Source organism: Bombyx mandarina, chromosome 04 (assembly GCF_030267445.1).
Source record: "Bombyx mandarina strain Sakado chromosome 04, ASM3026744v2".
In the NCBI taxonomy this organism is placed as follows: Eukaryota; Metazoa; Arthropoda; class Insecta; order Lepidoptera; family Bombycidae; genus Bombyx; species Bombyx mandarina.
The window spans coordinates 5,525,970-5,553,650 of NC_143211.1; the positions used below are offsets into that span (position 1 = coordinate 5,525,970).

General features: G+C 37.0%; 2 protein-coding genes across 4 annotated transcripts in view; both read left to right on the forward strand.

Moving 5' to 3' along the window:
- Nipped-A (Transcription-associated protein Nipped-A) overlaps window positions 1-6,546 on the forward strand; it is a 36,414-nt gene extending 29,868 nt beyond the window's left edge. For all 3 annotated transcript variants that reach the window (XM_028178156.2, XM_028178158.2, XM_028178157.2), the window contains exons 43-47: window positions 162-602; window positions 1,228-1,336; window positions 2,530-2,764; window positions 4,316-4,455; window positions 4,892-6,546. In XM_028178156.2, the coding sequence (XP_028033957.2) occupies window positions 162-602; window positions 1,228-1,336; window positions 2,530-2,764; window positions 4,316-4,455; window positions 4,892-5,188 (1,222 nt within the window). In that variant the 3' untranslated portion in view covers window positions 5,189-6,546. The remainder of the gene's footprint in view (window positions 1-161; window positions 603-1,227; window positions 1,337-2,529; window positions 2,765-4,315; window positions 4,456-4,891) is intronic.
- Window positions 6,547-10,355: 3,809 nt separating this feature from the next.
- The window catches only part of mtgo (miles to go), a 55,363-nt gene continuing 38,037 nt past the window's right edge, over window positions 10,356-27,681 (forward strand). Inside the window, exon 1 of the mRNA XM_028178160.2 lies at window positions 10,356-10,692. The gene's annotated coding sequence lies outside the window, so the exon portion shown is untranslated. The remainder of the gene's footprint in view (window positions 10,693-27,681) is intronic.

The window sequence follows — 27,681 nt, forward strand, 5'->3', positions numbered from 1 at the left end:
GACTAAATAAAAAATCAAGTTTGTGTGAAGTCATCAACCGTTTCACTGACCCAACCTGAATAGAAAACCCCACATATTACATATAATTAAGTTTTTCATCAACTAATAATAATCATCACGAATAATTAATGTAAATTTCAATATTATTTTTTTAACCTTAGGTCATTCCTCATCGAGGAAAAATGCAGGTTCCTATCGAACTTCAGCCTAAAAACGGCCGAAGTGGAACTGCCCGGCGAGTTCCTGCTGCCGAAGCACACGCACTACCACGTCCGCATCGCGCGCTTCATGCCGCGCGTCGAGATCGTGCAGAAGCACAACACGTCGGCGCGCCGCCTGTACATTCGCGGCCACAACGGGAAGATCTACCCGTACCTCGTCGTCAACGACTCCGGACTGGGCGACGCCAGGCGAGAGGAGCGCGTCCTGCAGCTGCTCAGAATGCTGAATCACTACTTGGGGAAACAGAAGGAGACCTCCCGCCGCTTCCTCCACTTCACCGTGCCCCGCGTCGTGTCCGTCTCGCCACAGATGCGTCTAGTCGAAGACAATCCTAGTTCGATATCTTTATTGGATATTTACAGGACGGAGTGTGCGAACAGGTATGCAAACTTTCTTTAAAACTCCCAACAGAACAGGTAATAATAGATTTACAATGTTATAACTTCAAAATTTTTGTCGACAAATTGCGTTACGGCTTTTAATCTATATTTTCGTGTTGATTCGTCAGTGATGCGAATTTTTATAAAGTATACTTGTGTTTACAGATGAAGATATGTTAAGGCCTGTGCACACCACGACGGCGCGCTTTTATCCTACAGAGCAGTTTGTTGTCGTTTGTATCGATACAAACGGGCGTAGCACACGCGTAACGTATATTTGAATTTATACAGGTGTGCAAAGGTCTACAGGCTGCGTCTGACTTGCGTGCGTATCACGTCTGTATTGTTACAAACGCGCGTCGACGGCGCGTTTAAAAAACGTGGTGTGCACAGGCCCTTAGGTAGATCAAATTGGTACAAATTTTTTGAACACCTTGGCAATTTTTGTACTATATAATACCCTATTTTAAAGCAAATTCTTTAGTGTTCATAATAATCATCAATGTAATTTATGTCAACAGTATTTAAAATTGAAATATATGTATTAGTGTAGGTATCTTTAAAGAATAGTTCCACATGTTTGTAATGTTGTTGATGTTGATCTGTGTGTCGGCTGTGACGGCAGAGGTGTAGAGTACGACGCACCCGTGGCCCGGTACTACGAGCGGCTGGCGGCGGTGCAGGCGCGCGGCTCGCAGGCCTCCCATCAAGTGCTCAGGGACATATTACGAGAGGTAAAAACATTATGATTCTTAATTATTTTTAGTTTGCATAATTGGTATAAAGAACTCACGACCTAACTGCTTTTAAGCGGTTAACGCAGCCCACACACGTTCCAATGTGGATGCCGCCACTTTGAGACATGAGGTCTGAGTTTCAATTCTATTTTGTGATGGTTGTCCCAATATTCGAACCGGAGCGCATAATTGCTTTGCCGCTGGTGCCTGCCTTTTATTACACGATATGTATACCACCATTGCGGAAATTATTCGAGAACATGTGATATTATAAATTTCTTTAGAAAAATTGACACTTTATTCACTATTACACGAGACATATGCATGTATGGCTATAAAATTATGCACTCATCAATGCTTTCGAAAACTTTCCTCTTTAATTTATTTTTAGCAAACAAATATTTATTTATTTGGGAAACAAACAGTGCAATACAAACATATAATATTTATAATATTTAAAAAAATATATCTAAAATAATTAATAAATTTTAGGCAGCGGCTTGGCTCTGCCCCTGGCATTGCTGACATCCATGAGCGACGGTGACCACTTACCATCAGGTGGGCCGTATGCTCGTCTGCCTTCAAAGGCAATAAAAAAAAAAGAATCAAATATGTTTCCACATTCAAAATCACATATAAGTAGAAAGTGAACAGAGAAGAGAAATTTAGAAATTTAAAGTATAAAAAAACAAAAACAACACAATACGCACATATTATTTTATACATCAACTTACACTAGAAAACTATAATAGTCATCGGACTAAATTACCTTATAAATACTTTAAAATAGCTTTTCTATATGCTACAAGTGACAAGCAAAAGATGTCAGCATTAGAGAACTTAGCATCATACAGCCTACAAGATCTACGGACAAAAGAATTAGACTATGCACTATGACTATATGTGTTTTTTACTGGTGGTAGGACCTCTTGTGAGTCCGCACGGGTAGGTACCACCGTCCAGCATTTTTCTGCCGTGAAGCAGTAATGCGTTTCGGTTTGAGGGGTGGGGCAGCCGTTGTAACTATACTGAGACCTTAGAACTTATATCTCAAGGTGGGTGGCGCATTTACGTTTTAGATTTCTATGGGCTACAGTAACCACTTAACACCAGGTGGGCTGTAAGCTCGTCCACCCATCTAAGCAATAAAAAAACTATTCATGGAAATTTTCAAATTGTTTATTTGACAGGTCCAAGCCACGATGGTGCCCAAGGGAATGCTCCGCGAGTGGGCGGGGGCGACGTTCGCCGCGCCCACCGACTACTGGACGTTCCGCAAGATGCTGACCCTGCAGCTGTCGCTGTCCAGCTTCGCGGAGTACGTGCTGCACCTCACGCGCCTCAACCCCGACATGATGTACGTGCACCAGGACTCGGGACTCTTGAACGTTTCCTACTTCAAGTTTGACGTCGACGACACAACAGGTATGCCTATTCGTATAATACGCCCGTGGAAAAATTTAGAGGAATACCAAAGAATCTATACTAATATATAAATCTACAGTGGTTTTTACGGATGTTCCGTTATAACTACTGAACCATGCATCCGATTGACTTGAAACTTGGTATCCAGAAAATGTAGAAAATACATGTACTTAATGGATAGGTTAATATTTATATGAGTGTTGGACTCCCTACAACAGTTGCGGGGCGTTAATGATGAGAATCTTTGTGGGGGTGAAAAATAATAATGTTAACTTTAAATGCCCAGCGAAGCGGACGGGTACAGCTAGTTGTGTATAAAACAACTTATCATGTACATATATTTGTGATAATTTAGTTTATTACATTTGGAATTTGAAATTAAAAGCGTCGAAAGAACAGACGATCGATATCACAAAAAATAATCAAATCAAGACAATAAGGAAAAATATATATAAAATAATCACACGTTATATAAAATAATAACACGTTGTTAGAGTTTCGTTCGTACCACAGAAAATGTTGAGGTTCGATTTCGGACAAGAGGAAGAGATAAACCTAAGAAGAAATGGATGGATTGCGATGAAGTGTAAAGTATTCGAAATGCCAATAATATTATGGCAATAATAAAACGTAAAAGCAGTTTTATATAGCATATCAAATTCAAATGTGGCAAAAAATAGTTAGTAAATGAAAAAAATAAAAAAACACCGTTGAAAATTCAAATAAATAAATAAAACATTCAAAAACAAATGTTTTGCGTGTGACTAATTAATATTCACGTAAATTACAACAGGAGTAATGAAACCTTTTTTGCGTCTCTCTAAATTTGTCCACTTATTATTTCTTTTAAAAATGTTTAGGCTCATGTTTTATTTTATATTTAATTAAGTTGGTCTTAATTTTAGTAAATTAATAAAAAGCGATTTCACTGCTTTTTTAGTATAACTGTTTCACTTAGTAAATGTTATCTAAAGAGAAACTTCAAAAGCCCAACTAAAACTTTATTTCGAAAGATGTAGCGTGACCGTTTTTTTTTTAAATCGTATATACTATGCTCATTATGCTTAATGCCTGATATAAATGTAATATTTCGCAAAAAAAAAAATACAATAGGTTGTGTATAATTTAATATTTATATTTACCTTGTCATCAAAACGAGAACTTTCCATCTTTCGCGGTCTAACGAATTAACATTTGCTTTTGTACATTAAAATCGCTTACGTTATACTTTTTTTTATTACTTAGATGAGTGGACGAGCTCATAGCCCACCTGGTGTTAAGTGGTTACTGGAGCCCATAGACATCTACAACGTAAATGCGCCACCTACCTAGAGACATAAGTTCTAAGGTCTCAGTATAGTTACAACGGCTGCCCGGTCCTTCAAACCGAAACGCATTACTGCTTCACGGCAGAAAATAGGCAGGGTGGTGGTACCTATCCGCGCGGACTCACTAGAAGTCCTACAACCAGTACATAAAATTTAATTTGTTTAATTTATTTTAATTTCATTTCATTGATAGTTTTATGGTAATCCGCCTTCAAATCGACAGGTGAATTAGACGGGAACAGGCCCGTTCCGTTCCGCCTCACGCCCAACATAGCCGAGCTGTTGACGAACATCGGCATCACGGGCCCTCTCACCGCGTCGTCTATAGCCATCGCAAGATGTCTCGTGACACCTAATTTCAAGGTATTGCAATGACTGTTATTTATAGAATGAAATAAAACATATTGCAATCAATAAGTTACTAAAACTGCTGTTTACCAGTAGTAGTATTATCGTGCTTTATTTTATTTTCTTTGTTGTTTCGTTGTAGTCTGCCCATAGGTTGTTATTATACTGTGTGTGCTTAATATGTATGTTTCGTATTCGGGTTCACAATTTAATTTGATTTTTGTTTTGTTTTTCTTATTTTTATATTCAATGAACCAAAGGAAAATGGGAGTGATTGAAAATCAGCTCTGTTCGATTTATCGACTTTGAACAGCATTAGCTAAGCCACCTCCTTTTGCCTTTTTCTTTTTTTCTTTTCTTTTATTTATATTTTTTGTTTTTTTTAGTGTGAAAGACAATAAAGGATTTTATTATTATTAATATTGTTATTAAAAGTAATATTATTTTTCAGATTCAATCCATATTACGCACGATACTTCGCGACGAAATGGTGACTGGCTATAGAAAACGATTGGAAGATAAATCCGGTATGCCATCAGCGGGAACGTCGACGGAGAACAAACCAGTCGAAATGGATAACGAAACCATAATAAATATGGTGAACAAGGCCGTGACGGTCATCATGAACCGACTCAACTCTCTGGCGTCGTTCGACGGACCCGACAGCAAGGTGGCAACCCTAGTCGCGGCCGCAAACAGCCACGACAACCTTTGCCGAATGGATCCCGCTTGGCATCCGTGGCTCTAAAGACGTATCGACACTATAAACCGAAAGTTTTTTTTTAAATCTGTGTTTTAGTTTTTTAATCATACTCTATAAGTAAAATGTACTGACTTTTAGCTAAAGTAAATTTAGATTATGAAAAACTATTGCCTAATTTTTTTTAACGTTTTCTTCGGACTTTAAACTGAACTGAAATTTTGGTATTTAAAATGGAAATATTTTCATTGGCAGTGGCATTGGCATCAACTAATGAAATCTGCCTATCTAGTATTACACTAATTTCTACCTACGTGGACTACAGATTATGGCACGCAGATGGAGACCCGTGCTCAACATGAACTGTAGCCTAAATTCTTTCCCAGGTTTCCAAACTATTTCTATTTTTATTTCTATTACTATATTTCGTCAAAATCGGTTCAGTAGTTTAAGCGTGTAAATGTACGAGAAGCTTGATGTTGATATGCGAACATGAGAAGAGTCTTCGACAATAGGCGTCTGCTTGGCTGTGGATCCGGCATTGTGTTAGGTGGATCCAGTCTCTATATATATAATACATATGTATATATAGCTTGCATATACAAGTTACGAACAACAACTCTTGAACCGTGGGTCTATTGAGGAATATCACACTCTCGGTAGAAGATCTTCCCTTTGTCATTAAACCATCACCAAATTACCTTTATCTATACTAATATTATAAAGAGGAAAGATTTGTTTGTTTGTTTGTTTCGAATAGGCTCCGAAACTACTGGACCGATTTGAAAAATTCTTTTTCCATTAGAAGCCGACATTGTCCCTGATGAACATAGGCTAATTTTTTTTATTTTTTTATATTTTTTTTTTTTTGTTTCATGTGTGATTTAATGTTTCCGAAGCGAAGCGAGGGCGGGTCGCTAGTACTTTATAAGTTAGCTTCACATTTGTATACTATCACCCAAAGTTATGTACCTATCCAATTTTCACTATTGATGACTATAAATATATATATATATGTATATACCAAGCGGTTTAAGCTTATATATTATAGTATATTTATTAAGTGTACATATATCTTACTTAAAAGTCTCTTGTCACGTGTCGCATCCCATCATCGCCTCTAAACCTACGTTTTCATATTATGATTAAGAGCAATGTTCAAGAAATCGGTGAATAAAAAATCAATTATGTATTCAACTATAGCAATTGATATTTGAAACAATAATGCAATTCTATGTCTTGTGAGAAAAATAAATAGAAACTACTTAATGTATAAAACTCTTGAGTACATATTTTGAAATTTTGCATTTAATCCCGATTGGTCATATCGTGATGAATATTTTATCGATTTAAAATTAGAATAATCAATGTTAATTAACATTAAAAAAGATGTAAAAGTAAACAAATTAATTTTATTTACCCAGTTCCCACCACGTTAAAGAAACTTGATTGATGGTTGCGCGAGTGAAATTAATAGCTATTGCATGTGCACTAGTGACAGCTAAGTACTTGCATAGGTGAAAGTACGGGGATTGCAAATGCGCCGCTCATAATGAACTCGCGATCTCGCTCTAACTTTATATCTACCACACAAGCAATGAGTAATCAATAAACAAAGGCGTGTTACATTCAACATCTACTGTTGGAGAAATAATGTGCAGTTTGGTTAGGTACTTAAAATTGGTGCACCCGCGAATATTTTTGCAGCTGACAAGCCAAGTGCAGCATTCCACGATGTTGAAATTCGCATTTCATTTTCTAAACGTTCAAGAGTAAAGACTAGGTACTAGATTGTGGGCACCTATATTAATCAAAACACTATACTTTGTAAATCAAAAAATCTGATGTATCACGGGAGGAGGTAAAGGATGCTGAGACGCAGGTCAGAAGGATACAGTGAGAAGCGAGGTCGGCGACAGGCGCGGATTGCGTCGCACAGTGGGTCGATACTGTGATTTTAGTGACTTAGGGACCAACTTTGTTTTTTTATAAAAAAAATTATGTAGATAGATAGAGCTCGTTAATCTCAATAATAATTGTTTTGGGCAAAAATTACAAAAACTTTATAGTTTGGTCAGAAAAATGTGTTTTGTGATTTTTTTGTATGGAGCGGGTCACATTAAATTAAATTCCTGCTAAGTACCGCGAGGTCCCGCTTTGAAACTTTATTTTCCTTATACCTTGTCTAGTCTACTATCATTTGATGCTATGAACATGTGCATAAAGTTGCAACTCTGCCAAATAAATGGATCGAAAAAAATTAATAAATACATAGAATAAAAACCTTTATATTTTTTTTCGTAAGTGCTTTTAAGTTAAATTTGATATGGATTAGTAAGTAAAAGCACGTAGTGATACCCATAATTACATAATACCTAACAACAATACATTTAGTAGGTCTCTAATTAAGCAATCTCTCTAATTATTAAGATAGTTAACATTATTTAATGAGGATAATTAGTTAAGTAGCCATTACTGGGTAGTAGATAATATATTAAACATTTGTTTGTCTCTGAAAGTATAAAGTGACCATGTTTATTATATACTAACTAGTGTTCGTTTATTCGTACTACTACTAACATCTCGTGATTGTCGTTGTGATCTTGCTGTTTCCGTAATAATTGATAATTTTGTTAACAATTTAGGATTATTTATGATTTTAAGAGAGCAACTACAGTCGCTGTCTGATAATAAAAAACTCTTTCAATTCCTACAAAATCAAATAAACGTGACCGAAGAGAAAAATGTTGAGCTCCAAAAATTCAGTACGCAATTTTGTTCAAATATAAGTGCAATATGGAAACGAAGTAGTCGCATGTTAGCACAGTTTATAAGAAAAAAATGTGATTGGTTAGAATGTGCAATAAACTGGCCCGAAGGAATGATACCTGAAGCTATCAACACTGCACATGAAAGGCTCGAGATTTCTAATACTGAAGATGTTGAAAATGTACCACCCTCAAATGTACTACAGAAGCCTCGACATCTATTTTTGCACCTCGAAAACCTTTTGAAGAATTGGGATCCAGGCAAAAACGAAGACGCATTGAACAAATTTACCAATCGCTTTCGTTATCCCCGGATGAAATGAAAGCTACTACAATTACTAGTTTGAGAAACACTAGAAATGAAGATGTAGGAGAAATAATGAACCACTTGTCAAATCACCCCGAAGATCTAGAAAAAGTTAATGAGTATTTAATTACAAGTAAAGTGAAAAGTAGTACATATTCTCCTGATAAGGCAATATTAGTTTCACTTAAATTAAGTGGCAGTATATAAACCTAAGAGAAGCAGCAAGTGAAAATGGGTCTGATTTATACCCTTCTTAATATAAAATTAAGCAAGAAAAGACCAACTGTTATCCAGGGAAAGACGAGGTAATTATTACAGAAGAAGGAGCTGCTATTAAAATGCAAGCATTACTAAACTTGGCGCTATATAGGCTTTTAGATGTGATTACTTCGGATTTGGACTCTGCAAGAGAGCTACTGCTTATAAGCAAATAGGCTTTGATAGAGCCCCAGGTCAAAGTAATTATAAACAAAAAACTGAAACAGAGTTTGATGATTCATCTATTTTCATGGTCAGTCTAGTTCCTATAAGGCTTCAGAAATTTGATGGAACAATTGTTTGGGAAAACGACCTCATCAACTTTTTATTGCCGTCCAATAATGTTTAAATTTACAAAAGAAACGCAGTCAACAGTGACAATTATAAAAGCTAGCATAACAGAAGAAATAGAAAGACTTCAGCCATCAACAATCAAACAAGTTGAAGTTAAGCATCAATTGCACATGGTGATGATAGACGGCAAAATAACCTCATATTTTTCAGAAACATTTTCTGCTGTCTGTGATATTTGCAAAGCAAAACCGTCAAAGTTTTTTGGAGTGACTTGCTTATCAAAGAGAAAATAATGAAGAAATATTCCAGTATGGAATGCCATCTTTACATGCCTGGATAAGATGCATGGAGTGCTTACTTCATATCGGTAAATATAATTTTATTACTTCACAATTTTTTCATCGTATGTAGTTTCCTGTGAGATTATTTTTTATATGACACTTTTTTGTTTGCGTCTTATCGTTTGGACTTCAAGAAATGGGGTTGCAAGGGGGGATGACAAAGAAAAAATATCAATCAGAAAGAGCGCTATACAGCAAGCGTTTAAAAAGGAATGCGGTTTACTTATAGATGTTGTCAAGCAAGGAGTAGGAACAACCAATGATGGCAATACTGCCAGAAGATTTTTCAGGGATGCAGAAGAAACAGCCCGCATAACAGGAATACGTAAAGATTTAATAGAGAGGCTTCACGTGATTCTTCACTCTGTTGCATCTGGAGAGCGCGTTTCCAATTTTTCGGAATTTTTTAGATATACTGCAGAATTGTATGTTAATGTATATCCCTGGTATTATATATGCCTTCGAGTATCCATAAATTGTTGGCACATGGCAGTGATATATAATAATGAAGAACTTTGGTGCCATTCGTATAGGTAAACTCTCGGAAGAGGCAGCGGAAGCTCGCAATAAAGATTTTCGGAAATATACAGAGAGATGTTATTCAAGAATGAGAAGTAGAACGTCGACTAATGAGGATATTTTACACAATCTTCTTTCGTCTTCTGACCCAAAGATCGAAAGGTGAAACAAAATATATAATATTTAGAGAGATTGCATAATTAGAGACCTACTAAATGTATTGTTGTTAGGTATTATGTAATTATGGGTATCATTACGTGCTTTTACTTACTAATCCATATCAAATTTAACTTAAAAGCACTTACGAAAAAAAATATAAAGGTTTTTATTCTATGTATTTATTAATTTTTTTCGATCCATTTATTTGGCAGAGTTGCAACTTTATGCACATGTTCATAGCATCAAATGATAGTAGACTAGACAAGGTATAAGGAAAATAAAGTTTCAAAGCGGGACCTCGCGGTACTTAGCAGGAATTTAATTTAATGTGACCCGCTCCATACAAAAAAATCACAAAACACATTTTTCTGACCAAACTATAAAGTTTTTGTAATTTTTGCCCAAAACAATTATTATTGAGATTAACGAGCTCTATCTATCTACATAAAAAAATTTATAAAAAAACAAAGTTGGTCCCTAAGTCACTAAAATCATAGAATCGACCCACTGTGCGTCGCGACTCTCGTTGCTACGCGGCGGCGGCTGAGGCGAGGGGCAGAGAGGGCCACGTCGGCGCGCGGCCCCCCGCCATCGTCAGTCCGCCAACCGGCCTCGCTCCTAGTGTTCGTGTGTTGTGTGCCCTTTCGAGCTTCACCGGCTAGTGTCCGACCTCTGTAACCGACCGTTTATGACATTCGACAACCCCGCCCTGTGCATTTTCCAAAGTTGCATTTCGATCAGTGCGAGGAATACCTCGGTCTCGAACGACTCGCCCTTCAGACGTAAACGTACACAGTTTGCCTTGCCTTTATTTATGTTGTCATTATAGTGTGGTGAATACCTGTGTTGTTCGGACGATAATCACAATATTTCGGAGATCGAACTATCGTCAAATTTCAACTGAAGGTGAGTAGTTTTTGATTTCGCGAACTGCCTACCGGGACGCTCGATTCGCCGTTGCGTGGCTCGGTGTCATCAATAAATTCCGCGGAAAGACTGAGATGGGGTGTACAACTAAGTACGTCGTGACGTACGTATATTGTACAGCGGGATGTTGTAAATATTGATGATGGAACAATTCGTATGTTAAACAACTTAGAACCTACTGCAACATTTTTGTACAAATTGTCCAAAATAACAGTATCAATATCCTTAATTATTATCAAAATCTTATTGGATTCGGTCCTATCCCACTATACCATATGGTAGACGGAAGCGAATGGATAAGAAAACATGGAGAGGCGCGGGGCGGTGCGCGGCCGGTCCAGCGGGCAAGCGACCGCATTCCATACGGAATGCTGGATTATATACAATGTCAGTGTGAGTTTGAGCCCCTAGATATGTTGCTTCATATTTGCAATAATTCTGTTGCCTGATGTGATCGCCTGCAATGTGAATTGAGAATATTGAAGAATTTGATGTCAGGCATAGCGCAAGTCTGAATGCCCCACACCTCTCTTCAAATCATATTATGTAGATGATATTATTAGCTCTCATAATAATATAATTTTAGGTAGGTTTCAATAGTAATAATTGAGACATTAATTATTGGATGAGATAATAATGAAGAATTTATTTCTAAGCTATTTATAACTGAAATAATACTCTAAAATGTTTAAACTAAATTAGTTACGTATATACTAGTTATTACAATACCAATAGTGACAAAATTAGGTAGATACCTAGCATTGGTACAACGGTAACTCTACTCAAATTTGAAATTAAAGAAAATGTACCTAGATACATTAGTTTGCGGTTTGTCGGAGATTAGATAGATGTGGGTAGGTATTATTTTTAAACTCTGTAACAAATATTTCATTGTAGCTACCTTCAACGTATTGCCCATTGCCTAAACTATAAATCGGTTGGTATTGTTAAATTTTTACGTCGTGTCATCAAATTTTACTATTGAATAAACAAAAAAAAAGTGTGCATTCGTTTTAGAAACTTGTTCGATATGATACTTATAAATACGAGGATCGAGCTCGCTAGCGTTACATTTTGAAACATCCGTTTTTGCTTCCGTTCTGTGACCTATAATATTGTACAATTAAATCTAAAGCGACACTGTTTATAGCATTAGAACGTAATATAATTAGAAGTAGATAGTGCTTGGAATATACATTGAAAATACTATTACCAAAACCTTAAAGTTTCTTACCGTGCTTGTATGGATCATTACGATTCTGATTATTTTTACAGCGAAGCAATCAATTATTCTGTTATGAATACTATTAGGATACACCTAAATCGAATGCAATTGAAATTTAAATCGCGTGTCTCATGTGACGAACGGCAACATTTGGATTTGGGATAAACCTTTGATAAGACTAACCGAGCTCTCGGTCCCTAGACATTACATTCTATGTATTAGCGTTAACAGTGGATACGGATACAAATGTATGGGGATTGATATAAATAAATTTGCTTTTGTCAATCCCATACACTGGTGTACTTTTACAAGTGTTAATGCTACTACAATGTTACATAATCTAGGTACCCTGAGCGTGTCTACTTATCTACTAATAGTAAAATTTGAACAGAAGGAAATAACTAGTAATAATCGCCCGTGTTACGTGTTTGTCTTACGATCTTTGGTGAATGTCGAAAAACTGCCAAAAGCCTCTTAATATTTCAAGCCAATGTCTGGCCAATAATTAGATACAAAAAATACAAATTTGCCACTTGCCCTTAATCTCCTTATAGATTACTAAAACACACCTCTTTGTGTTGATTCTCGCAACCAGTTAAAACCTTTCGTTTATTGCTGCGAAAGTGTTCATGTTACTAAAATTCCTCGCTTTTTTTTTCAACCATATCTGTAATATGCTTAGCAGTAGAAACGGAAAAACTGTTAATTGAAAGGCAGATATTAGCCTTCACGATGAATACCGCTTACTAGACGCTGCCGCTGCAGTGTACTTCAAAAAATCCTTGACATTATGAACAACTTTTATTTCTTCTAGTCAAATGCCACAAGACAGATTCAGACAAGTAAAATATCATTAATCTGTTATATTATATAATAAGTCGATCACATCGCATTGATTTACGTTAATTTCATTGAATCATTTTTTTAAAATTGTAATACGAAACTATAAATAAAGATATACTTAATAAATTTCGCCTGCGATCGTCAATATTACCTACTGTATGTTTTAGGCTTTTGTATTCGCAATACAATATAATACGTATGACCTTTACTTTCTTTGGATTCATAATACAAATTGAAAATAATTCGAAAATATTATACCTATTGTGTGCTTTGCGTATTTTGTGTTAGGTATTGACGTTATGATTTTGGTATATGAGTTAATGTAACTAACTGATTAATAACGTAGTCTTGCTATCTACGCGAAATAAGGAAATAAATACAACGATAAAAAAATTGATGAATAAAAAAAATACATTAGTTGTAATGATTATTTACAGGTCGTTATAATGTGGATGCTCGCTATAGTGGTTCTCTTGAATTCAGGGTTTGATAAGAGCATTATTTTTGACGGCATTGATTCTTTGAATATCTAATTGATGGCTTTCAAAATGAGTATTAATCACTTCATGAATGGGATGTAGGAGTTGGCAGTAACGGTTCGTCTTGTTTGCAAAGGTGTGGACGACGGACCTTGTGTGCGTTTGCGCACTTCACTCAAACACACTGACGCAAAATCGCCGTCGTAGCGCGGCCGTTGAACCGAAAACTCGAGGAATTTCTCCGTCGTCGTCAATTTGCAGAACAAGAGGAAAATTAAATCTTACGGAAGGGTTTCGATCTTTTACATACGTTCATTATAATTTCGACGGATATTCATGGTTGAGATGTTCATCAAATGTGACTAATGGCGGTTAGCTTATGCCGGCGTTCATAAGGAGAAAGTGACAATTATTAAAACAAACAACTAAGTAATAAAGCAAACTTAGTTTTATATAAACTATGTTCATCTTTGTTTGTTATTACTTACTGAAAACTGCATACTATGTGTTTGCATTAAACAATAAACCCCTCATTAACAAATCATTTCACATGTGCCATTATAAAAAAAAATGCTTTAGTTTTCCATTTTATTTTAATATATTATTATATCGATCAATTTATCGCCTACACGTGTAGATTTCGTAACACGTTCGGTATGCGAAATCTACATGACATACGACAGGTCAGTGACATTGCCATCAAAATAAGTATACTAAGATAAATTGATACGTTAGAATTGACTTTTTTTAAGACATTTTAATAAAACAAATATTAATGTTTGCACTGATAAAACATTTAAATTACTTTAGTCATTGTGGGATTTAGTGCGAAAAAACGCTAAAAATTTGATCAACACACATTACATAATAATTTGAAAGCAAATTTAATTTAATTTTTTACTGGTGGCAGGACGTCTTGTGAGTCCGCACGGGTAGGTACCACCACCCTGTCTATTTCTGCCGTGAAGCAGTAATGCGTTTCGGTTTAAAGAATGGGGCAGCCTTTGTACTGTTAAAACTGAGACCTTAGAGCTCATGTCTCAAGGTAGCTGGCGGCATTTACGTTGTAGCTGTCTATGGACTCCGGTAACCACTTAATATCAGGTGGGCCGTGAGCTCGTCCACCAATCTAAGCAATAAAAAATAAATAAACAATCAGTGAAAATTTTAAACCTTAACTAATGCTTCAGTTTGTAAAATAAATAAATAAAACACTGCATAATGAATTAATTAATCCCGTTTTTAATTGTGCCATTTGATGGAAACCATCCACGAAAACTGTAAAGAAGGTATTTTGAAAACACTGAAAAATATAACATCATCATCACCATCACCAGCTTATACCAGTCCACCACCGGACATAGTCCTCTCCAATTGCACGCAAATGAAGATCCTCCGCTTCTTTCATCCAGCACCGTGGCTGGCAAGAGCTAGATGAGAAAAATATAATAACGTAATAAATTCGCAAATATTATAATTTTTTTGGGTTGGTGCCCGAATCTCCCTAGCCACACAGTGTATTTGTGTATGTCGATTTGGTAGTTTAAGGCACTAAATAACCCCCCACTAAATAACTAAATAACTCCCCAGCATGACTGAAGCTAATCTAACCTAAAAAAAAACCACGATTAAGTTGTTGTATAATATTATCTAGTTACATAATGCTCTCTCTCTGAATTCTTAATTACCATTCAAGATTCTAGTACTTTTGCATCATTGCTTGTTCGTAACTTACCAATAAAAGGTTGCATCACTCAGCATTCACTTTTAATGTTTCGAAACTATGCATGACTTGTCCGTTGCACAAACATCCGGCTTGAACTAGCATGTGACGTCTATGTTAGATGAAAATTGATATATTCGATGGTTCAGCTAGAAATTATTGAATTTCTCTTTTTCTTTGCACGTGGGACCTACTTCATGCTACTCGAAGATTTGTTTATCAGTTAGCTCTAATTTGGCCTCGTTTTTACAAATATTAGCCTTTGTATATGATAGTTTATAGATATCTTTAAATCGATGTATAAACCTTTTTATATAAATACATATACCAGAAGCTGAAGATGTCGTCAGACTTTTTGGTATGCTTTTCATGTTGTCAATTTTTTCAACAATTTTACATTTAAATTTGTTCTGAATAATTTGTTTTTAATGACTATGTTTAAGTAAGCAATAATAAGTATATATATTTTTGTATTGTATGCTTCTTGTTTTGTTGATTTTATGTATAAAGAATTTGCACGTAGCCATGCAAATACCTTTATATTACACGTACGTCGTTTGAGGCGAATAAAATAACAATTAAAAAAAAAACACTCGATCATAGTTAAAATGCTTTTATCAAATCTTAATAGGCAAAATATACTTAGGTAGTTCGATAAACACATCCAAAATAGTGTGTTAACAATCGGAAACGCTATACGCTAATCTGTAAAACATGGCCGCCTTATTTTTAATTCCAAAATTATATTTGTATTTTATAATACTGAGTTATACTGTTGTAGTGAAACTCGGACTGCGTCCCTGAATGAGCTGCACAGTCGATGGTGGAGTAGTGCGGTGTCGTGCGAGTGAACGCGGCGACCTTGGGCCCGTGCCGGCCCGCGGACGTTCGTTGAACGCGCCCCGCTCTCACCGCGCACCTCACCACTCCATCACATTACAAAGACTTGTTTGCGATCTGATCACTCATACGAAATATTTGAAAATTTCGGATCAAAACAGATGATGCTTCTTCAGATTCATACTAGATCACTAAGATATTTCAGCGTTAATCTTGATTATAAACTTTTTTTAACTGCATTGAGTCTACTTTAATGCTCGTAGAAAGACGTCGATTGAAACATCATTAGTAAAATATCGAAAAACCATTCCGATATTTTCGCCACTTGATGAAGCTATAGTAATTTTAACTTTCAAATTTTGGGTAAATAAAATTTAAGCGGTTTGGGTGCAATAATTTCGCAGTAGTGAGTGCGTGAGGCCCGGGCGGGCGCCGCCATCATCGCCGCCGAGCAATGACCGTACAACCTCGTAGGGTCAACAAAAATTGCCAAGCTGAATTTTAGTCTCAAATATATTTTATACTTAACCAAAATTTCTTAGTCTATTTAATTTTTACATCAAAGGCCTTACGACTAAGTAGATATTGTATAGTATTAAAGAACTTTATTGTATATTAACGTAATGTTATTTTCGCATCTAGCTAAAATACACGGATTGAAACCTAAAAAAAAATCAAATAGAAGAAAGCTAAAATGATGAACATAATAATTATGTATTTACACAAGTTGACAATTTGTAACACGAACAATTTTTTATTATTATTATAAAGAAAGACAGGGTATAATGTTAACATAGTTTAGCTTGCTGCCTTAGGCTTGTTGACTCATGAGCGAGTCACATAGTGATGTGGGAACGGCAATAGAAATTAAACATGGAGAATTGAAATTCTTAACACGCAGCGAAACAGTCTGGTCCTGACTGCTCACTTGGAACTGGAACCATAACTAAGAACTCATACTCTGTTGTTGACATCTAAGATCTATATAATACCTGAAACAGAATATCGTGTAATTTTCCTTGTAGCTTTAGATAAATTCACACCGCACCTCACTCACTCTTCCTACTGTATTATCAAAGTATGTTCTTTATTTCACTTTAAAAATAGATTAATAAATATTTTCTTTTTAGTTTCTATTTAATTTCAAGCAAACGTGAGTTTCCAAGTGTGTAAATCAATTATTCTTTTGTGACTACGGTCGTACCAAACAAAATCGTATTTATATGTATGATTGCTTCAGCAATCATGTTTTCCAATTAAAATTTTATGATATTTTGTAAATTTTGCTCATCTTTGCCGAGGTCCGATTAGGCACTGAGAAGGACTCGTAGGCGATAATTAAAGAACCTATTTCACGACTTTTTTGAAACGAACCAACAAAAGCACTGTGTCTGTATGAAATTGAAATTCAAGAAATTATATTAAAAACTTTTAAAAAATTCCGTGTCTATTAAACAAGTTCCGTTAACATATTTCTAATATTGATTGATAATAAAATGTAACATTTTTAAGGTAAAACTGTATGATAAAAGCAGAAACGTCAACAATCGTTTTAAGTGATACAGTTCTCTCTCGTAATCAGCTGTTCATATAAACAATCAGTTTTTATATACATAATTTACTAGGCTGTACGTAATGGCTAACGACTACAAAAGACTAAATTACTTTACTATCGCTATCAGTACCCTAACCACTTCGAGACTGGCGAACTGCCAGTTTTATATTTAATTTATGAATTAAACCGCGGACACCACCTGTTACGCTGATTTTAAAAAAGAAAGATATACGTTGATTGTATAAAGGTGTAGCTTCAGAGTTGGGAACTTATATTTGTTTTTTACATAAAAGATATTTTTATATGTTTTAAACCGTTTTGAGTTGTAGTACCTATGAAATGGAATTAAAAAATATATTAATCTCATTGAAAAATGTGCGGACTATGTTTCAGTACGTAGCGTAAAACGTAACAAGTTGCATCGGGGATGCGAGCGGGAGGGGTGGCGATCAATAGGGGTTCGTAGCGTGGGCAGACACCCACCACAGCTGGAGCCCGGCCAGTCTCCGCTCTCTACATAAATAGAATCCACTTTCACAGCTATTTCATTTCAAGGAATTATTTTATTATTAAACCTCTACCTTTTTTTGTCGAATAAGTTTTTTTTTGTTTTTTTTTTTTAGTCTAATCATTAATTCCAACAATGTTCGTTCAAAAATCGAATCTAATCTTAACGGTAGGCAGTGTCTTGGTTCTGCTTCTAACATTCCTGAAATCCATGGGCGACGGTAACCACTCACCATCAAGTGAATTTAATACAAACGATGAAATTATCGCGGACGGTCATGTGTTCACACAATGACAAAAATTAGTGATCATTGGTTGACGATCAAGAAGAAATTAGGAGCGAACTCTCTTTCGAACGGTGAAACCGGTAATATATATGTATATACACTTGGCAATAATATGCTTTCCCGAAATAATATTCTGTTCTTTCCACTTTCGAGATACTAAAAACTAACTACTCGTGTAGATCGATCTTTGAAGTAATTAGCATACATTAGTGACATAGGTGATAGGTGTACTAAATGAAATTATCACTTCTAACGGTTTTCCCCTTCAAATATTTCACTATTGATATCGTATATCAGTATTATAATATACTTTAATTAGAGTGTTAGTTCTCCATTTAAATGTACATCACATAAGCGAAGGCTGACGACCCCGCAACTTTACCTGTATGATATCTACTTACTAAATGTGCGAGTGAGATGAATCAATTACGATTTCTCCGCGCTGGCTACCGAACGCCACTGGGTAGCCAGGTGTATATCACGTGAAGCGTTTGTTGGCAGATCGCATGTTTTCATTGATAGTAACGATCGTGACTCGTATACCGAAATAAATGCAATTTGAACGAGATTTGGTTCGAGCCAGAATAAAATCTGTACACTTCTGTATTGTCATCGTTCTGAGACTAATTGATGTGTATCTTGAGGTCTGGCAGTTTGTTCGACTGTGTTTTTCATGTTTGAACATCTGTTTGTTCTGTGTGAAATGAAACGTAAAATTTTAGAATTTTTTTTATAGACAAACAGACGGTATTTATCATATTATATATTCAAATATCGACGAACTACACCTTAGACGTCCGTGACCACGGAAACTGTATGTATTCGATACGTCGCGTCGGTAGTAATATAATTCTGATAAAAAAGCTTTTATTATTTTTATTTAAGTTTAGTTTTAATTCATTAGACAGAAGTAGATTGCGTTCGATCGTAAAATTCATAAAACTAGAGAAAAAAATTCAAACACTCAACGGAATCAGCCAAAAAACTTAAAAAAATGCACGGACATATTGTGAAGATCCCAACAACAACAAAAATGCATTTCTTAAAATTACATAAGTAAACAGCAAAGGAAAGTTTCGAAGCCTATTATCTAATCCCCTTTGCAGAACGATTTTGTTGCAACGCGGTTCCAATGCTCTTATCTTACCCGGAGACTTTCACATTCATTGTTACATACCGTCATTAACTGAATAACAGCAGTGGTGGATTAAAGTAATCGTCACTTATTGAGTTAATAGCTAAATTCAATCGTAATCACATTGAATATTGCTCCTTGGATAAATTGTTTTGTTTACAATCGTTTGCTTATATTTTAGTATAACTTGTGAGTCATGAATTCTTCTATGAAGCGTGATAGAATGTGTGAAATTCTAGGTACTAGAGGTCCCGCAGTAGTCGAAATTCGACTATAATTAATTGGAATTGTAAGTTTGTACACTATTATGATTGTATTTTATACTTCTATAATCACAAATTTCGCCAAGACTACACTATAAAAGATATTAACAAAGACAAACAATATTTAATTTCAATTTGACAACAGACGTCAAGAACAAAAGTTTGACAATAAATAGTATGCATGTGTGTGTGCGTCAAATACATGGTATGTAGTGTGTGTAATGTTTTATTTATTGATTTAATGTATCTTTTATGCATTATTTAAAAAAAATATTAGCATTGTGCACTTCTTCTCTATATTCTCTATAAGTGGAAAATTTCATACTCCTCCGTCCGCGCAATTTTCGTAAAAAGGGATACAAAGTTTTTGCTTCACGTATTAATATATAGATTATTTTTTATTGCATCAATGGGTAAACGAGTCCAGCTGGTCTGAAGCGGTTACCGGAGCCCATAGACATCAAAACGTAAATGCCGAACTCTGACGACTTTGGCCACCTTACAAACCGGAATGTATGGCTACTCCGCGGTAGAAATAAGGATGTAAGATTTTTTCCTACCTATGCTGATAGCCTTGGGAGACTATTTCAGCTTCTCCTTGACGTGTAAGTGACCTCACGGGGCTCATGCCGGAGTGTTGTTAACAGTAGAAAGAGCAGTGCTTCGCAGAATCTACCACCGGATCGAAAACGCGACCCACAGAAGATCCGGCGAGAAACTCAGTGGGCTGTGTCTGTGAGTTAATTTACTTGTCGAGCCCTTCGTCGCAAGTGACGGGTTTGCCGAGGACGGTGGCCGGTGCTTAAGGTACCTAAAAGCACCGTTAGTGGATCGGGAGGATCCGTAATGACGTGTTTAGGAATGACGCGACGTCGACTGTTTACCATTCGGTCCACAGGATCGGGTATGTAATTACCTGCGGCCACGACAAGAGGGTTTTCATGTCGTGCCGCCTTCTCAAAGTGGCGCAATGATGCCGACTGTAAATACTTACTGACTGAGTCAAGCTCCAGGTCAACATGGAGATCCACATTCCTTGGGAACCATGGTGCTCCGAAGGCTATCCTGCAAGGATGTAAGATACCAACGCAACAACGAAGTCATTTATTCATCATCATTATCTTAGGCCTTACAGCCCAGGGTGGGCCTTAGCCTGGTCCAGTATGTCTCTCCAGACTGCTCTGTTCAGGGCTTTCTCCTTCCAGTTCTTGACGCCGATATTTTTGAGGTCGCGCTCCACGCCATCCAACCATCGGAGTTTGGGTCTGCCACGACTTCTGCGGCCCTCTGGTTTGCCATAGAGCAATTGTCTCGGCATTCTGGTACTCTAATGGTACCGGACGTCATTTATTACAGGACATAAATTGACTCATCTCTTCAATTTGTAAGAATGTTAACGGTAGAGCCAGTGAGTTAAGCGATAAACTGAGGAGGCTTAGTTAAAACGATGAAACATAAGATTTTACATACTGAAATACTCTTTGCGATTCTTTAAAAAAAAACTTGTCATTGTTTGTCACGATGCGCATCGTGAACGGCTAATGTTTTCCTGTGTCGCTCACAAGACCACAAACAACAGGCCGACTTTATATTCCCATACGTGAGCGTGTGTGCGAGTCGATACGATCAACATTGCGTGTTTATCGGACTGTCCACATTGCAAATTACATGTTATTGCAATTATATTTCCACGAAACGTTACTGTTATAAATAATAAATCTTCAATATTTTAATAATACCTATGATATGGTTTTGTTGATGACACCAGACATCTACGCTTCGTCAACGTTTTGTCTATTATACTGTGTTGACCTAAATAAATGATTATTGGCTGCGTGTTGAATAGGATTCCGCGTCAAGAGTAGTGAGCGAAGCTTTGTACAATTTTTTTTTATGTGTTTTAAAATTGAATCCACAACGCTAAAGGAGTTTTGGTTTGAATTCTAATAAAAACTAGTGCCCACGCAATCCTGTACCTACCGCTTTCAGTGTTGATTGTGTCGATCGTTATGTAAGATCTAGTTCGAATTTAGAATTCGCAAACATTGTAAAATTGTAAATAATGCATGAAATCCAATTAAACATGTGTCCGACACGTGGATCTAACTTCATTATCACAATAATTATGTACACAACATGTGTGTGTGTATGTATCAATAAATAATTAATATTGGAATTTAACGCAGATAATTAACAGCGGGTACAATTAAAATTTATACTAGATGCGCCGTACTTCTTAGTTTTTAAGTACCTACAATATCGAGGGCTGAAAGGCTGTTTGGTTTAAGCGAATTTCGCTAAATCTATATATATAAAAATGAATTGCTGTTCGTTAGTCTCGCTAAAACTCGAGAACGGCTGGAACGATTTTTTAGCTAATTTTGGTTTTGAATTATTTGTGGAAGTCTAGAGAATGTTTAAAAGGTAGATAAATATGAAAATGCTCGAAATTTAATAAAAATAATAATTTTGTTTTTCCTTTGATGTGTCGGACGGATTCATTTTGTTTTAAGTTTATTTTATACAAAAGTTTAGGTCTTTTATTTATCGATTGAGGCACTACGAAGTTTGCCGGGTCAGCTAGTACGCGATATTTATATTTTTAATTAAAGGTCCGTTTTATTTGGTCTAAGCATCAAGAGTTCGATGTTTTTAATTGAACTTCAATTTAGTTTACTCTATTCAAATAGCTGAAGAAGTTCTTATTGTATTTTTTCCAAATTTTAAACTTTAAATGGCTCTCCTGTAAAGTTGCAAAAATGTCGCTTAAACGAAATAGCCTTACGCCCCTCGAGATGAATATTAAAAAACAGGATGTGAACATGATTACAATTGAAACTTTTACGCATTGGAACGTTGTCATTCTCGAACACGCGTTGAGCGCGTGTTTACGGAAAAACATTTTTTTTATTGCCCTTGTAAGCAGACGAGCATACGGCCCACCTCATGGTGAGTGGTTACCGTCGCCCATGGACTTCAGCAATGCCAGGGGCAGAGCCAAGCCGCTGCCTATCGCAGAACAACTAGTGTCCAAAACTAACTTTTCGATTTATTTGAATCCATGCAATCAGTAGGCCTTAGTCTCATTAAAATTATTTTATACTTGCGGTACTGTTCCGTATATGCATATGTTATTAAAAAAAAAGTCATCAAACTTTTAATCATAAACTTTTTCGCTTTCGTCATATGTACGGTTTTGTTAAACTTTCAATTATATATCTTCGCTGATGTTCAGAACGGTAGTCAAGATCCTGTTATCTTTTGATTCCGAAGATGTTCTTTTGAGGAATATCACTACAACTCTCTTCAGACGAAAGACGAGGCTTACGCTGCCCGCATCGAACAGTTTTTTTTTTTTTTTTTTCCTACCTTTGCTGATAGCCTTGAGAGGCTATTTCAGCGTACCCTAGCTTGTGTAGGTGAGCTCGCGGGGCTCAAACCGGAGAATTGCTAACACCGCCCTAGCAAGAGCAGTGCTTCGCAGAATCTACCACCGGATCGGAAGCGCGACCCACTGAGAAGATCCGGCGAGAAACTCAGTGGGCTGTGTCTGTGGGTTAATTCGCTCGTCGAGCCCTTCGTCGCAAGCGACGGGTTCGACGAGGACGGTGACCGGTGCTTGTATTGCCTAAAAGCACCGTTAATGGATCAGGAGGATCCGTGATGACGTGCTTTGGGCGACGTCGACGGTTTACCAATCGGTCTACAGGATCGGGTATGTAATTTCCAGCGGCTACGATGAGAGGGTTCTCATGTCGTGCCGCCTTCTCAAAGTGGCGCAGCGATGCCGACTGTAGATACTTACTGACGGGGTCGAGCTCCAGGTCATCGTGGAGGTCCACGTTCCTCTGGAACCATGGTGCTCCGACGGCTATCCTGCAGAATCGGGATTGTATAACCTGAAGGGGTTTCAAGTTGGTGCGGGCCGCGTGAGCGAACACTACGCTTGCATACGTCATGACGGGGCGTATGCAAGTTTTGTAGAGGGTTACCTTGTTACGGAGGGACAGTTTGCTTCGTCTACAAAGCATTGGGTAGAGTCGTCCTAGTATAAACGCGGCGCGATCGCGTACCGTTTTTACGTGGGGACGGAATGTCATCCCTCTGTCGAGGGTGACGCCTAGGTATTTGACCTTCGAGGCCCAAGGTATGGGCTGGTCAAAGAGAGTGATGGGGCTAACGGCGGAGGTGTTTACGCGCCTATTGGGGAGTGGGGTGCTCGAAGTGGTATTCGGAGGGCGACCCCTTTTGAATAGCACCGCTGTGCTTTTCGTGGGGTTAATGTCTATTCGCCACTTCCGGAACCACTGTCCCATGGTGGTTACTGCAATCTGGAGTCGCCGATGGAGCAACGACATCTTCCTACACGAGTAGTAGATAGCCGTGTCATCGGCGAAGAGCGCTAGATGGGTCTCCGGAGACCGGGGTATATCGTTGATATACAAACTAAATAGTAACGGGGAGAGTGCGGAGCCTTGCGGGACTCCGGCAGTCAGATGACGGGGAATCGAACAGTATGTTTAGTGCGAGTTTTTTAACGTTCTCGATAGCGTAAAAGTTAGCCCAATTTTGTATGCAGTTGGAACAGCGCCCCTAGCGGCAAACGTAGACAAACGATCCCATTCCATACAAATATGAGCTAACTTTTACGCTATCGAGAACGTTACAAAACTCGCGCTAAGCAAGCACACAGATTCCTGTGACCTTCAGTTCATCGGCTCACCTCGTGTCACTAAAATAATGAATCAATAACTCATGAAATTTGATTACTCTACTGATTTTTCTCGATTTTCTGTGTTGCGGTGTACCTACATATAGTTTTAAAAGAGCAAGTCCTGATTTCCTAGTTGATTCGTCTCGATGATAAAACTGTTTTCCGTATCAGTGGTAAAGAGATGACGATTTAAATCGAAAACCAAAACAAAAAATCACATTGTTATTACGCAGCGACCCGTCTCAATATTCAGATGAGACTATCGTTATTGAAAAATTGACGCCGTAATGTCCGCTCCACGCTACATTGTAAGGCATTTGCTTAACTTGTACGGTGAATAAACGATCGTTTATTAGAACAACTGATTGTGTCTCTGGTCATTGCGAAACGTTTCGGTTGATTCCGATTGCCGATATACAACGACCGAAAGAATAATAAATACTTCGTTGTAATTATTTAAATTTTGAATTATCAAAACATAATAATACCATATAGTTGTGAGTTCATTTTGAATTATTATAATTCCGTTACTGAGTGACGTCACAGTCTAATGATACTGTTATTTTAAATATTAACGTTACGCAATGTGATTACAATGCCAGCGAATGATGATGTGTTTTGGTTTCTAAGAATGTTATATGTTAATGAGTTTAACAGCTGAGATTCAGTGGAGGTATCCCGAATGTTATTCGTAAGAGCCGACCTAGACAAGGCGTTGTTCAAATTATAAAGTGTACACGAGATGCGTTATACAGCAGTCCATTGGAGCGACCGGCCACGGAACGTTGAGCAGACGTGCGCTTACGACAATTGAGGGGCCACACCGAATGAAGAACGCCTCTGGATCGTTTGAGACGTATAATGTAATGGAATCCTACAACGTTTTATCTCAACTAGTGATCCCCTGGTAGTCGAAATTCGACTATAATTAAGTGAAATTCTAAGTTTGTACATTATTATGATTCTATTTTCAATGACTACATATTATACTTCTTTAATCACCGATTCCGCTAAGACTACGTATACTTTAGACAAATCTTAATAAAGATAAACAATATATTTTAATCTATTCTCAATTTGACCACAGACTACTCGTATAAGCAATAAGAAAATTTTGACAATAAACAAATAGTATGCATGCGTGTGTGTGTCAAATACATGGTAGTGTGTGTCATGTTTTTTTTATTGATTTATAGTATTATTAATGCATACCTACTTTTTTTTAAATATTAGCACTCTGCACTCCTTCTCTATATTCTCTATAAGTGTGGAAAATATCATACTCCGTCATCCTCGCAATTTTCGTAAAAAGGGGTACAAAGTTTTTGCTTCAAGTATTAATATATAAATAACGATTAGCAATAAGGTTTTCTTTGTAATTCGATGAATTATTCGATTCGATTTTATATTTAGACCAAGACTGGTTAGAAAGTAGGCGAGTCTTATGTGGAAAACTCAATAATTAAAAGGTTGAGAGCGAAGGCCGCCAGTTCCGCGTGGTGTCGCAACTTGCACTCGGCGTACCGCGCCGCAACACCGCAGGCCGCTCACCTCGCTGTCTGCAGCGGGTCACGCATACCTTCGATTCCTTTCTAAAGTGCTTTCTACGTCTCAAGCAGTGATGCCGACTCCAATCCCTTCACGCCTTTCTATCTCCCTACTTTTTTTACTTTTTTTTTAAATTTCAACAAGCTTTGGACTCCGTCCGCGTGGTATAGTCACTTTGGCATATCGCTAAATTCTACCCCCCACTTCATTTACGTAGAAAGTGAAAATATTTTTGAATTGTATTATAGAATGTTAAGGAAAATATTTAAACCCGCATTTTGAAACATTCTTTATTGGTGCTCCACTTGTACGGGTCTTACCGTAGTGTTATATAGCCTATAGCCTCCCTCAATAAATGGGCTATTTAACACTGAAATAGTTTTTCAAATCGTACCAGTAGTTCCTGAGATTAGCGCGTTTAAACAAACAAACTCTTCCGCTTTACAATATCAGTAGTATAGATACGAGTTGTTTTTAAAAATGAATTCAACAATTTTCCGTTAATTCAGGGATTCATTAATGCGGATACGATCTCTCTTCACGTTCAACGCGGTCCAGTTGCGGAGCGATGTGTGTGTGGTGTGCATGAATTCTGCATCAGCATTCCAATAATGACACGTCATCGTAGACAGTGTTCCGATAATGCGATTGGTATTTGGCTTTGTGATATAGTCTGCATATCGGATTTAACTAAATCAAAACGTTATTACACCGCTATAATTGGAATAATCTATGTTTTCATCTAATTTAGTTTCCTACCGACTGAAGCAAGAAGGTTTTTTTCTGTTAACTCAGATAAAGAAGTACTAGACGCGTGAAAAGTAAGTTCTCTCAATGAGCGAAACCGCTAGACTTTAGCTTAGCAATGTACTTTTTTTTTACAAGAAACAGGAAAACCCGTGCTGCGAAAACGTGATATTTCGATTCGAATTTTATTTCCTTCTAAAAATCGATATGTAGGTATATAGTTAATATTACTATGATATATTGTAATTAATTTAAAATTTAATAAATAGAAAATAAGAGAAAAAAGTGATTTAATAATTTCATTCCTTTGCTTCTATGTTCCATAACTTTCGAAAACAATATAAGTACGAGTATTACACAATAAATATTGTTGTCTGTTGATCGGATTACTTCGATAAGTAGGTAACTCAAGCTATCATGTATGCCACGAAATGTACCTGTAAGTGAGATAATTCGTGGAAAAAACGCATTGAGCAACGGGCGGTCGTCGGGTTTCTCTTGTGTGGATAATGGGCACTAGGGGTGGGCGTTGCAAGGACATAACGTTTTCAAGCGTCGTTTTTTTGTTGTGTGACGGTAGGACTTTCCCGGTCTGTATCGAAAACGTTGGATACAAAATTTTTCGAATTATTTCATGCATAAGATTAAAATCGTTCGCGCAATTTGTAATTTTTAGTCAACGAACGACTTCCACGATAACGGAACGGTATTTTTTTTTTGTTCCTACCTATGCTGATAGCCTTGAGAGGCTATTTCAGCTTCAGCATAACGTGTGTAGGTGAGCTCACGAGGCTCAAACAGGAGTGTTGCTAACACTGACCCTAGCAAGAGCAGTGCTTCGCAGAATCTACCACCGGATCGGAAACGCGACCCACTGAGAAGATCCGGCGAGAAACTCAGTGGGCTGTCTATGAGTTAGTTCGCTCGTGGAGCCCTTCGTCATAAGCGACGGGTTCGACGAGGATGGTGACCGGTGGTTGTGGTGCCTAAAAGCATAGTTAATGGATCGGGAGGATCCGTAATGACGTGCGGAATAGTAATAGTATTCTGTAATATCAAAACTTTTAAGTTCTCATAATTTTGAAATTTTTAAAATTTCTAT